Genomic DNA, 13310 nt, shown 5'->3' with positions numbered 1-13310 from the left:
AACCAAAAGGTCGGCAGTTTGAATCCACTAGCTGCTCCTGGGAAACTCCATGGGGCGTTTCTACTCTATCCTATGAGTCAGAATCAACTCGATGGCAGTGGGTATTGTTATCATCTTCATTTTGCTATTGTTAGCTGCCGTTGAGTTGGCCCCTGACTTATAGCAACCCTATGTGTTTGCAGAGTAGAACTGAGCTCCATAGGGTTTTCTTGGCAATCTTTACAGAAGCAGTTTGCCAGGCCTTTTCTATAGAGACATTGAGCGGATTCAAACTGCCAACCTTTGGGTTAGCAACGAATTACAGACTGCTTGTAGCTCCTGTCTTCATTTTATTGATGAGGAAACTGAGGCTCGAGAGGTGAAGTAACTCGGCCCAAGTTCATCCAGCTAGTACGTAGTACAGCTGGGTTGTGAGCCCGGGCAGTTTGGTCCAGAACTATGTTCATATCCCCATTATCTATATGATACTATGCCCCCCCCACCCAAAAAAAATGTATTGACTGAAGATTTGACTGACCAATGAGGACCAGACTCAGCCACGAGCTATTGGTTCTTGTGCTCGGCCCCATTTGGAACGAAAGCGGTTCTGTGGAGGATATTTGAAATGATAAGTGGATTTGATTGAGCATATAGAGCCATTCCTGGCATATCCTCTAAACCAGTTTCCCTCTTTGCTCCTTTGTCTTGGCCGTTGGCACGGTCCGCTGTATGTTATAACTAGTCATATGTATTCAGAGCTTCGCTTCTAAACTGTAAGTTTCCTAAAGGGACAGTGTCTCTTCAATGCCATTTCCTTTGGAGCACCTTGATTAGTATGTTTTGCATAACTCGCGCCAAGTAAAGCTTTGTTGGATTGCACAGCTCAGGTAGGCCAGTTATACACCAGTTAGAAAAGGTCACTGCCCTGAGGACAGATTTAGAGAAATGAAGGAAAAAAAAATTGTTTTTATTGTTGTAAAGATAATTATAACACAAAAACCAAACCCATTGCCATGAAGTCGATTCCGACTCTTAGCGACTCTATAGGACAGAGTAGAACTGCCCCATATGGTTTCCAAGGAGTGGCTGGTAGATTCAAACTGCTGACCTTTTTGGTTAGCAGGTGAGCCCTTAAACCACTGCTCCACCCAGGGCTCCTATGTAACACAACAATTTGCCAATTCAATGTTTTTCACATGTATAATTTGGTGATATCAATTACATTAGTCGTGTTGTGACAAATCTGTAATCATTGCCAGATTTTCCATCACCATAAACAGAAACCCACTGCATCCTAACCAGTGACTGCCTTTTTACCCCCTCCCTCCTGCCCCGGAAGCACCAATAAAACTTCAGTCTCTATACCCTTGCCTATTGTAGAGATTTCATATAAGTGAAAGCATACAATATCTGTCCTTTTCTGAGAGACTTATTTCCCTCAGCATGATGTTTTCAAGGTTCTTCCATGTTGTAGCAGGTATCGGGACTTCAGAGAAGTGAAGAATAAATTTTTAACGTTCCATCTACCCAGTCTGTACTTTTTCTTTTGATACAGTAGTGAGCAGAGTAGCAGAGACGGGCCCAGAAGGAGAGTGTACAGCTTCTTCAGTGCTCGGTCCCTCTGTCCACAGGAAGAAGACAGGACAGGTTATTTTCTAAACCTCATACTCTTGTGAACTTTTGGGCAGAAGTCCAGTCTTTGAACTTACTGTAGTAAAGGGAAGATTGATTATTACTCTAATGTCATAATTGTAAATCTGCTAAGTCGACTTTGATTTCTCATCAGCTGCTGATGGTTCGGATCAGCCTGGCCCAGCCCAGCCCCATCTTTTCCTTGGTGGCCCAACGGTTAAGTGTTTGGCTGCTAACTGAAAGATTGGTGGTTCAGACCTGCCCAGTGGCTTCTCAGGCAAAAGACCTGGCTATCTGCTTCTGTAAATATGACAGCCAAGAAAACCCAATGGGGCAGCTCCACTCCGTCACGCAGGGTTGCTAAGAGCCAGAATCGACTCATCGGCAACAACAGCACCAACACATGCTGGTCAGTTCTTTGTGTCAGCTCCAGGTAAAGGCGAGGCTGGGGAGGCGAGGAGGGGTACAGGGATCCAAGGCACTATGGATAAAGGGAAAAGAGCTGTATTTCACTAGCACTTGTTTTGGGTAATTTATTCTGCAATTTAAATTCTGGCCCACAGTAGGCTCCCAAGTATCCCAAGGACCTCAGAGGAGTGTTGGTCATAAAGAAGTCCTTTAAATAGCTGAATTTGATCGCGCAGGTATGAATCTGGTCTGACTGACCTAGCAACAATGCCTCATCTCTCCCTTCCTTCCATTCATTCATTCCTGCATTTGCCCACTGTTATGGATTGAATTGTGTTCCCCAAAAATGTGTGTCAATTTGGCTAGGCTGTGATTCCCAGTATTGTGTGATTGTCCACCATTTTGTCATCTGATGTGATTTTCCTGCGTTTTATAAATCCTGCCTTTATTGTGTTAACGAGGCACAATTGGAGGCAGTTATGTTAATGAGGCAGGACTCAATCTACAAAATTAGGTTGCATCTTGGGCCAATCTCTTTTGAGATATAAAAAAGAAAAGCAAGTAGAGAGACAGAGGGACCTCATGCCACCAGGAATGAAGAACCAGTAGGGGAGTGCGTCCTTTGGACCCAGGGTCACTGTGCTGAGAAGCTCGTAGACCAGGGAAAGACTGATGACAAGCACCTTCCCCCAGAGCTGACAAAGAGAGAGAAAGCCTTCTGGAGCTGGCTCCCTGAATTTGAACTTCTAGCCTCCTAGACTGTGAGAGAATAAATTTCTCTTTGTTAAAGCCATTCACTTGTGGTATATCTGTTATAGCACTGCTGGATGATTAAGACACCCATCCATAATTTATTGAACATATAATATGTGCCAAGCATTGTATTTGGCCAACAGCTATACCAGGCTGTGAAAATTTCAGTTAAGATCAAATCACACGCTGGAAACCATGCCTCAGGAGCAAATGTATCAAAGATTTAGTCTCAGCTCTAGGGACATGAGGACAAGGCCCTGCTGGAACATTTAGAAGATGGTGCTGGGATAACAAAAACAACAATGATAATAACTGATATTAGTAACAGCAGCTAACATTTATATAGTAACTAATGTGTGCCTGCAGTTCGTGAGTAGTGCAAGTGATTAATATTGTGAACTGCTAGCCAAAAGGTTGGAGGTTTGAGTCCACCCACAGGCACCCCGAAGAAAGGCCTGGTGATCAACTTCTGAAAAATCAGCCATTAAAAAGCCTGCGGAGCACAGTTCTGCTTTGACACACATGGAGTTGCCGTGAGTGAGAATGGACTCGATGGTAACTTCTTTACTGGTTGATCTGTGCCAGTCCTATTCTAAGCACTCTATGTAACTCATCTAATCTTCACAGCAGTCCTATGAAGTGTAGTCATCTAGTGTCTTAGTCATCTAGTGTCTTAGTCATCTAGTGCTGCTGTAACAGAATACCACAAGTGGATGGCTTTAACAAAGAGAAATTTATTCTCTCACAGTCTAGTAGGCTACAAATCCAAATTCAGGGCATCAGCTTTAGGGAAAAGCTTTCTCTCTCTGTCGGCTCTGGAGAAAGGTCCTTGTCATCGATCTTCCCCTGGTTGAGGAGCTTCTCAGGCGCAGGAACCCTAGGTCCAAAGGATGTGCACTGCTCCCGATGCTGCTTTCTTGATGGTATGAGGTCCCCCGTCTCTCTGCTTGCTTCTCCCTTTTATATCGCAAAAGAGATTGGCTTAAGACACAATCCAACCCTATAGATTCTCATCAACACAACTGCCACCAATCCCACCTCACTGCATCATAGAGATAGGATTTACGACACACAGGAAAATCACATCAGATGACAAAATGGTGGACAATCATAAAATACCAGAAATCACGGCCTAGCCAAGTTGACAGATATTTTGGGGGGACACAATTGAATGCATGACACCGTATTTCACAGATGAGGAAACAGAGAGGGGTTGGCTAGCTTGCCTAAGGTTACACAACTGGTAAGTGGCCAGAGCAGAGTTAGGTCGGGATTGTCTGGCTCCAGAGCCTGTTCTAAGTAGCCTCTGGTGTATATACTGCTTTGACATTGGAGGGTGGAATGAGGGGAATTTTTTGTCTTAGTCTGTGTATATTTGGTTAGGCAAAGTGGGGACACTTAAGGATCTCTTTTACCACTCACAGAAAGAATGGTGTTATTTATTGTATGATTTCACTTATATACAATATTTAGAATAGGCAAATGTATAGCAACCAAAGTTTATTAGTGCTTACCAGGGTGGGAGGGAGGAGGAAAGAGGAACTGATTAGGGAACGCCGAGCTTCTGTTAAGGGTGATTGTATGATTTGGGGACAGGTATAGGTGGTGACTGAACAATGTGATGAACATAATTAATGTCACTGTACATGTAAAGAATGTTGAAATGTAAAGTGTTTTGTTATGTATGTATTTACCACAATTAAAAAAAAAAAAGGAAAGAAGGAAGATATTAGGGGATGGTAGTCTTGACTGTGGTCAACGTTTGGTGGGAGGATGGGGCAAGTTTTTTGCCTGAGAAGGCTCCTGCTGCTGACGTAGCCAAAGAGTTTGTTGATTAATCCCACATCTGTGTTAGCTTTGGCGTGATCCCACAGATTTGCAGCAGCTGTTGAGAAATAAGAGCTTAGACCCCTAGTCAAGTGCAAGACCAGCCCTCCAAATGAGCGGCAGATCCTGTGTCACCTTCAGGAGCTGGGGCTTTTCAGAAATCGCAAGGTTGCATTTTCCTATGGCATCTGTGGGTGCTGACTAATCCCACCAGTTTTTCCCATTAACTTGGCTTGATATTTTATATTTTTACAGTCTGTTGTTGTCAGGCGTCATCGAGTTGGTTCCAACTCATAGTGACCCCATTTACAACAGAATGAAACACTGCCCAGTCCTGCACCATCCTCACAGTCATTGCTGTGTTTGAGCCCATTGTCACAGCCACTGTGCCAATCCATCTTGTTGAGGGTGTACTTTTTCGCTAACTTTCTACTTTGCCAAGCATAGTGTCCTTCTCCAGGGACTGGTCCCTCCTAAGAACGTGTCTAAAGTACATGAGACAGAGTCTTGCCATCCTCCCTTCTAAGGATCATTCTGGCTATACTTCTTCTAAGACGGATTTGTTCATTCTTCTGGCAGTCCAGCATCACAGTAACACACAAGCCACCACAGTATGACAAACTGACAGATGAGTGATAGATTTTTACAGTTTACTAGTTCCCAATCCTGTCACTTTTGATAGTTGCTTCATTATTTTGTGGATCACTGTAAAAGCATTTGTGGTCGGCATTCCTAGGATGATAGTCCAACCACAACCCTGAAATCCTTAACCAGAACCAGCCGCCAGGGCCGCGAATGGGAGCGTTCAAGTAACTCGATAGCCGGTTTTGTCATCCTTTTCCATTTTTGCCAAGTTGAGCTAACATTGTCTCCTCTTTCTTTTGTTCTCTTTCATTTTTGTTGCTTTGCTTTTGAACTTGGTAAACGAATCATAAACACTTAGATTTCTAGGCGTTGGGGTTTTGCTGGGGGACATATTCTGTTAGAGTTACCTGGCCTTCAGGTATCAATAAAAGGAGGTGATTCACCAAGTCGAAGATATCATAAAAATGAATTTTGAGTGGGCTTTTTGCCGGGAGACATATGGGGGAGAGAGAGAACATTTTAATGTGGATTCCTTTTCCAGGGCTGTGGTCACAAAGTACTACAAAGGGAGTGGCTTTAAACAACAGAAATGTACTGTCTCACTGTTCTGGGGCAAGAAGTCCAAATCAGCACCATGCTCCCTCCAAAGTCTCTAGGGGAAGATCTGTTCTTCTCTCTCCCAGCTCCTGGTAGACCCAGGCATTCCTTGGCTTGTAGATGCATCTTCATGTGCTAGCTTTCCTTTTTCTGTCTGTCTTTTTTCTTCTTTCACAGGACACAACTAAGATTGGATTAGGACCCACCCTACTCTGGGATGACCTCATGTTAACTGATAACATCTTCAGAGACCCTATTGCCAGACAGTCACATTCACAAGTACCAGGAGTTAGGACTTCAACATAATTGTTTTGGGGGGACATGATTCAATCTATAACAGGATGTAAATATCATTTGGTCTTTCTAGACTGCAGCAGTGCTAGTCAGAGGCAGCCCTTTTAAAGGGCTTAAGTTGCCATTGGCCCCTTTGTCACCCGTTGGCCAATGGCGTGTGAACTCTCCTGGGTCACAGGCTACTGGGATAGGACCGAGGCAGCCGAACTGCCTGACTCACCTCTGTCTCCCCCTCTGTATTCTTTTGGACCAGACTATACTATATTTCACACTTTAGTCATCCCAGCCAGACGGTGAAGAAACAAAGTAGGAATCCCTGCCAGAATCAGATGTGGGGTCAGCGTTTTTTTTAAGTAGAGAAAAAAGCAGAATCTATAGAGCCAGAGTTAAAAGATAAAAGGTCCACATGCCCCTTTAAAATCAGGAAACATAAATAAGGGGAGGGAAGGGAAAAAAAATGGCAAATAGACCACATAAAACAAGCCAAAAAGTATGTGTGTTTTGCAGAAGGTGCTTATGGCAAAAATAACACTTGCTACAGCAGGAAATCCCTGTTCTCTGAGTAGTTTTATATACAGCCTACTATAGGACTGACTGATTTAGCTTTGTAAAGTAGAGTTGACAGGAAAATGTTTTTTTGGAAAAGGATGCTGACAAGACCGGGGGAAGTCAGCATAAATTAATTCAAATATTAACGATGTGTCCCGTGTGTGTGGTGCTTTAGAGTTTGCGCTGTCTCCACACACATCACCTCATTCAAGGAGTGTGACGTGGATGTTGCTGTTCAAAGAGAGAGGGTGTGACCTGCCCAAATTCTGGTACGATGTTACCTGCCAACATTTAGAAGATGGCAGGGACAGGACATAAACCTGGGCCCTCTGAAGCCCTTTTTCCTCCCAAGAAGGAACTTTAAGAAGACAAGAAAGCACTTACGCTCCTGACTGTGATCGTTGTCGACGTTGGGTGCCCTAGAGTGGATTCCGACTCACAGCAACCCTGTGTGACGGAGTAGAACTGCCCCGTAGGGTTTTCTTGGCTATAATCTTTATGGGAGGAGATCGCTAGATCTTTTCTCCCACAGAGCTGCTGGGTATGTTGGAACCGCCATCCTTTCAGTTGGCAGCCAAGCACTTCACTGTTGTGCCACGAGAGCTCCTTTGACTGTGATTAAATGCTCTAATGTAGCACCAAGGAAGAACAGGAACTCATTTCTTGGGGATACTTTAAAAAAAAAAAAGTGCAGTTAGCTTGCGGTCCTGATGATGCTGATGTCTGCCATCCCAAAGGCAGAGGAATGAGTTGGACGCCACAAGAATCAGCTCTGAATGAGGGCAACAGCAGCAGCAGTATGGCAAGATTTTTATCAGCAACTCCTCACTGTTGCATCATTTGAAGTTTCAGGCAGGTGTTCAGATTATTGGAAGAAATTTTAATTGCCGGATACAGATGGGTCGAAATTGTAGTTCTCCCAGTTGAATCAAGACACGCACCAAAATGAACTCTTAAGGCAAGGGGTCTTTATCTACTTGAAATCTCCACTTGGATGTCTGATGGTTGCTCTTATAAGTTGGCATTGAGTCGGCTGCAACTCATGGTGACCTTGTATATAACAGAAGAAAATGTTGCCCAGCCCTGTGCCGTTATCATGATCGTTGATACGTTTGAGGCCATAGTTGTAGCTATTGGGCCAGTCATCTTATAGGCACCTCAAACTTCAGCTGTGCCATCATGATTTTTCCCTCTCAAACTTGTTCCTCCTTTATTAGTCCTCTTCTTGGTTTATGGGACTCAATGACACACTTTTTTTTTTTTATTAACTTTTATTGAGCTTCAAGTGAACGTTTACAAATCAAGTCAGACTGTCACATATAAGTTTATATACCTCTTACTCCGTGCTCCCCCTAATGAGTCAGCCCTTCCAGTCTCTCCTTTTGAATGACACACTTTTTGTTCAAGTCCCGAAACTACAGTTCATCCTTATCCTTCCCTTTCCCCTCCCACTCCCACATATTCAGTCTATCAACATACCCTATTGACCCATGTACCCTATTGGCTCTGTCTTCAAAATACAACTCTCTCTACTGCGATAACCCAAGTCCTCACCGCTCTCAGCTTCTGCCTCACCTGTTGGCAGTAGCCTCCCTGATGAGTCACCTGCCCTTTACTTGTCCTACCCTTCTGTCTATTCCTTCTCAGCAGCTAAAGTGGTCTTTTTCTAATTTTTTTTTTTTTTATTGTGCTTTAGGTGAAGTTTACAGAGCAAAGTAGTTTCTCATTAAACAGTTAATATACAGATTTTTTTATGACATTGGTTGCCAGCCCCGTGATGTGTCAACACTCTGCCCTTGTCTACCCTAGGTTCCCTGTTTCCATTTGTCCAGTTTTTCTGTCCCTTCCTGCCTTCTCGTCTTTGTTTTTGAGCTGATGTGCCCATTAGTCTCATATACAAAGTGGTCCTCTAAAACATAAACCAGATCATATCACTCCCCACGCTTAAAACCCTTCAGTGGCTTCCTGTTACACTTAGAATAAAATTCCATGTTTTTTCCATAGTCTGCAGGGCCTTAAAGATCTAGTCTCGGGTGCCTCTCTGACCTCATCGTGGCCCCCTCCCTGGCACTATCCACCCCAGTCTCCATCATCACAGCCTCTGCAGGGGTCCCCTGGGCCTCAGGTGGCCTCCCCTGATGTGCATGAGGCTCACTCTATCTCCTTATTGATGTCCTTTCTTCAGAGATTCTAGACCACTCTAAAACATTGTGCCACCCTCCACCCACCATGCCTTTGCTCTTAACCCTGCTGTGTGTATGTTTTTGCCCCTATTATTTACAAGTGGCTGAAATTATTTATTTACACTTTTCTTATCTGTCTCCCCAACTAGAATAGAAGCTCCATGAGGGCAGGGACCTCATCTGCCTTGTTCTTCCCGGTATCCCTTGAGCTTAGGACAGGGCTGGCATGTAGTACGTGCTCAGTTAATATTTGTTGAATGAATTTCAACACTTAACAGTGACAAAATATACTGGGGGGAGGTGACAGTGTATTTACCACAGATAGGCACACACACACACAGGTATATCATAAACATCAGTAAATAAAAGATAAGCAACAAAAATGAGATATTTTTTCCTATCAAATTGGAAAAAAAAATATGTTAGTGATAGTGTTGGTGAGGATGGTGGAAAATGGGAGCTCTCATTTGCCGCTGGTGGAAATAGAAAATGGTCTAAGCTTTCCTAAGTGATGAGTCATGGGTGATTTTTTACCTCAATTTTTGTGGTTGTCTATGCTTCCCAGTTTTTGCCAACAATTAGTTTTTAAACCAGAAACAAACAGTAATTTTTTTCTTCTTCTTTGTTTGTTTAACCTGGCTGGATCCCACAAACATGGGCAACTGATCCCAGCAGCAGGATGGCCATACTCTGTTGTCCAGCCCCTTCTCTGAAGAATGTTTAAACTGAACCACATACTAGGTTTCTTGGGAATGATGCAATATTGGTCACTGGAAAATGAGTGTTCAGAGTCACTCTTGTTCTGAGGTCCCGGGCTGGTTCTGTGAATCCACAGGAAACACCGGGCTGGGAGAAACATGCAGCGCTACAGCAGGGTCCACCCATCTTAGGTGGGGTCCCACAGCCCTTCCTGCCAAGACCCAGGTCTCCACAGACAGGGGAGCCTAACATTTCTTGGCAGATACCCTGCCCCACTCCCTCACTGCTTGGGATTGAATTAGAAACAATAATAATCACAACCACACTTTCTTTTCCATCTGCTGTATGGAGCTGGACTTTCAAGGCCTGTTCTTGTCACATCCACGTCTGATTCTGGCAGTGCCCAGGTGTTCAGCTTCCTTTCTGGACCAGCAGAAGTGAGGCCCATGGCTGAGTGGCCTAACCAGGAGGCCATTCTGTAGCTTCCCTTTGTTTTTTTTCTTTTCTGGAGCTGCATTGGTTGTTTGACATTCCAGTTATTTACATAACCTTGTAGACTTGACAGTTAAGTCCAGAGAGCCCAGGGGTACACCTCAACAGTTTTCACCCTGTTGGCAGTGAGCGAGCAAAAGAGCCTGCAGATACTGAGCTCATGGCCCTGGGACTGTTGCATCTACGTTTTCTCAGCCTCATTGCTCTTAGAGCCTGGGCCTGACGGCACAGCCAGCCTCAAGAATCAGCTAATAGACCGTAGATTGTTTTGAGTGGCACCAATCGCTGAGGGTTGGGGATGGCTCAGAATATTACTTCCCTAGTGTTTTGCAGAGGGCAGTGGTAGTCCAGTGGTAGAATTCTTACCTTCTGTGCGGGAGACCCAGGTTCAGCTCTCAGCCAATGCACGTAATGTGCAGCTACCACCTGTCTGTCGCTGTGTTGCTGTGACACTAAACAGATTCGGTGGCACCTTCTGACTGGTAATCTACTTCTGGAAATCAGCCAGTGAAAACCCTGTGGATCACAATGGTCTGATGCACACCGATCATGGGGATGGTGCAGGACCAGGCGGGGCGGCATTTCGTTCCAGTGTGTTGGGGACTGACTCAACAGCACCTAACAACAACAGTATTTGGTAGGTAGAATGGCAGACACACAACACAACTGCAGAGTTCCAAGTGCAGGCACCTGGTGAAGTGATGAGAGGGGTGGGTTTTAACTACCTGGCCTTCTGTTGGGACCCCTGTCCCTTCTTCCTCACAGAGCAGGAAGCAGGGGAGCAACTGGCTGCCGGTGCCTACCGATGGGAGGAGTGGGGAGGCACTAATGAAAAGCTGCCCTTCCTTCCCTCCTTAATCCCCTGGCAGGGGCCTGATTGTGTTCTAAAGATGCATAATCCACCTTCGTGCTGTTTAGAGAAAGTGCCAGTGGGAGAGGTAGGAGAGAACAGACTTCCTGGGATAAACAAGAGGCAATGGTGGGTTAGTGATGGAATTCTCACTTTCCACGGGAGACCTGGGCTCAATACCCAGCCAGTTCACCTCATGTGTGGCCACCACCCCTCTGCCAGTGGAGGCTTGTATGTTATTATGATGCTAAATGGGTTTCAGTGGGCTTCCAGACTAAGACACACTAGGAAGAAAGGCCTGGCAATCTACTCCCAAAAATCAGCCAGTGAAAACCCCATGGATCACAATGGTCCAGTCGGCAACTGATCACGGGGATGGCGCAGGACTGGGTGACATTTCACCCCGTTACACATGGGGTCACCACGAGTTGGGCCGACTCGACAGCAGGTAACAACCATAAGGACAAGAGAGGTCCTCCATCAACTTCTGTCACAGCTTGAGCCTGGGTGGGACTCAGGGTCCCCAGCACTGTTACAGACAGCAGGTGGGATCAAAGCATAACTGAGTCCCTTTCAGGCCAGCCGGCCCTTGCTTTGGATCAAAGTCTTCCTTTCTGCACTTAGTAATGTCCAGTTTATCTACCCTCAGGCCTGAGGAGCTTGACAGAACTCTGATTTGGAACTAACCACCTTCTTTTGCTTCTCTCCTTATAGCTTAAGCTTTGGAACAAATACCGAATTTCCAACATTCCATCACTAATATTCCTAGACGCCACCACGGGGAAGGTCGTGTGCAGGAACGGGCTGCTGGTGATCCGCGATGACCCGGAAGGTAGAACCTTGGCATGTCCGTCCTCTGCTCTGATTACCCCACACACCCCCTTCCCCACCTCCTCCCCACGGTAAAAGCATACACATCAAGTAAATGTACATGGGTTTGCTTGTGTAGAGAGTATTCTTGTCTTGCTGAAATAATAGTATTTTCTAGGTCATGGTTAAGATCTTTAAAAGAATGATAATGTTCCCCTGGGGGCTGTTACGTATGGGCCAAAGGAGATGGAATCTGAAAAAGGAAGTTCAGCTTTGAAGGGTAAAGAAACTGTTATGAAGCAGCTAAGAGCCCAGAAACTCCGTTGCCGTTGAGTCGATTCCGACTCCTAACGACCCTATAGGGCAGGGTAGAACTGCCCCATGGGGCTTCCAAGACTGTGATCTTTACAGAAGCAGACTGCCACATCTTTCTTCTGTGGTACAGGTGAGCGCTTAACCTCTGCACCACCAGGGCTCCTAATAGCCCAGATACTGACTTCTAGTTCCTTTGAATAGATTTGTCTTAATTTCCGGCTGCTGTAACAGAAATACCACAAGTGGATGACTTTAAAGAGGATAAATTTATTTTCTCACAGTCTCTAGGGGAAGGTCATTTTTTTGTCAGTAGCCCCAGGATTTCCTTGGTGTTCCTTGACATTCTCTGGCTTCTGCCTTCTCCCTAGGTGTGTCTCTGTCTATTCTGTTCTTTTTATAACTCAGAAGTGATAATGTTTAGTACCCACCCTACTCAGGTGTGACTTCATTAACATAACAAAAGAACACCCTTGTTTCCAAACAGGTCCTCTTTACAGGTACACAGGATTTCACCACATATTTTAGGGGGATACCATTCAGTCTTTAACAAGCTTAAAGGCAGGCTAAGTGATTTTTTTCACAATAATACTACCATAACAAGGTCAGCAGTCTCTGTTTTGCTTTCCTGGCCTCAGCGGTGAATCTAGCCCCCATTTCTCGGTGCTGCCTGAGTCCTGGCCTTGGCCTTACTGACCAGCGACATGGCCATGCATGGCATGAGCTGCTGGGGTCCCCTACTCTGTGCCTGGTCACCATCTGCTGCTTTTTCCCTTGCACCGGAGTGATGAAAGGGTTGTAAGATCTCTCTTTTACTTATTGTTCCAATTAGAGGATTCAACTCTGGCCAAAACTTTTTGCAGTAAAAATTTCATCCCGCTTCAAAGAATTGGCCTCAGTAAAAGACCAAGGCATGGTGGAACCAGGTCTTTTTTCTTCTCAAATTTAAATACACATACAAAATACATCACTCTGAAGTGTATTAAAAAATGCAGATTCTCTGGCCTAACCCCCAGAGAATTTGACTTCCGTTGTTGTTTCAGGGTGGCCTTGGCCGCCTGCGTTTTTCACCCTGTGCTTCTCTCCCTCCACCCCCTCCCCAGGCGATTTTGAGGCGGTGGTCTGTGGACCACCCTGTGAGCTGGGAGCCTGTTATTTACTCTTCCTGCCTGGGGCTGAAGTGTCATCAGAATGTTGACCATCTGCGTTGGGTGGATTTGTATTAGTCTTAAATTCTTACTTAGTTCCCTCGGCCCCAACCCAGACCAACTGAATCAGAATGTCTGAATCAGAATATCAGCCCAGACGTCATATTTTCAAGTTCCCCAGCTGATTCCAAA

At 45.1% G+C, this 13310-nt stretch overlaps 1 protein-coding gene across 1 annotated transcript in view; it reads left to right on the top strand.

Annotated features, from left to right (window-relative positions):
• Positions 1-13310, top strand: part of NXN (nucleoredoxin) — a 204370-nt gene that overhangs the window by 144412 nt on the left and 46648 nt on the right. Inside the window, exon 2 of the mRNA XM_049860022.1 lies at positions 11563-11680. Within this exon, the coding sequence (XP_049715979.1) occupies positions 11563-11680 (118 nt within the window). The remainder of the gene's footprint in view (positions 1-11562; positions 11681-13310) is intronic.

Source organism: Elephas maximus, chromosome 19 (genome assembly GCF_024166365.1).
Source record: "Elephas maximus indicus isolate mEleMax1 chromosome 19, mEleMax1 primary haplotype, whole genome shotgun sequence".
Taxonomy (NCBI): Eukaryota; Metazoa; Chordata; class Mammalia; order Proboscidea; family Elephantidae; genus Elephas; species Elephas maximus.
This window is presented reverse-complemented; position numbering and strand designations above follow the sequence as displayed.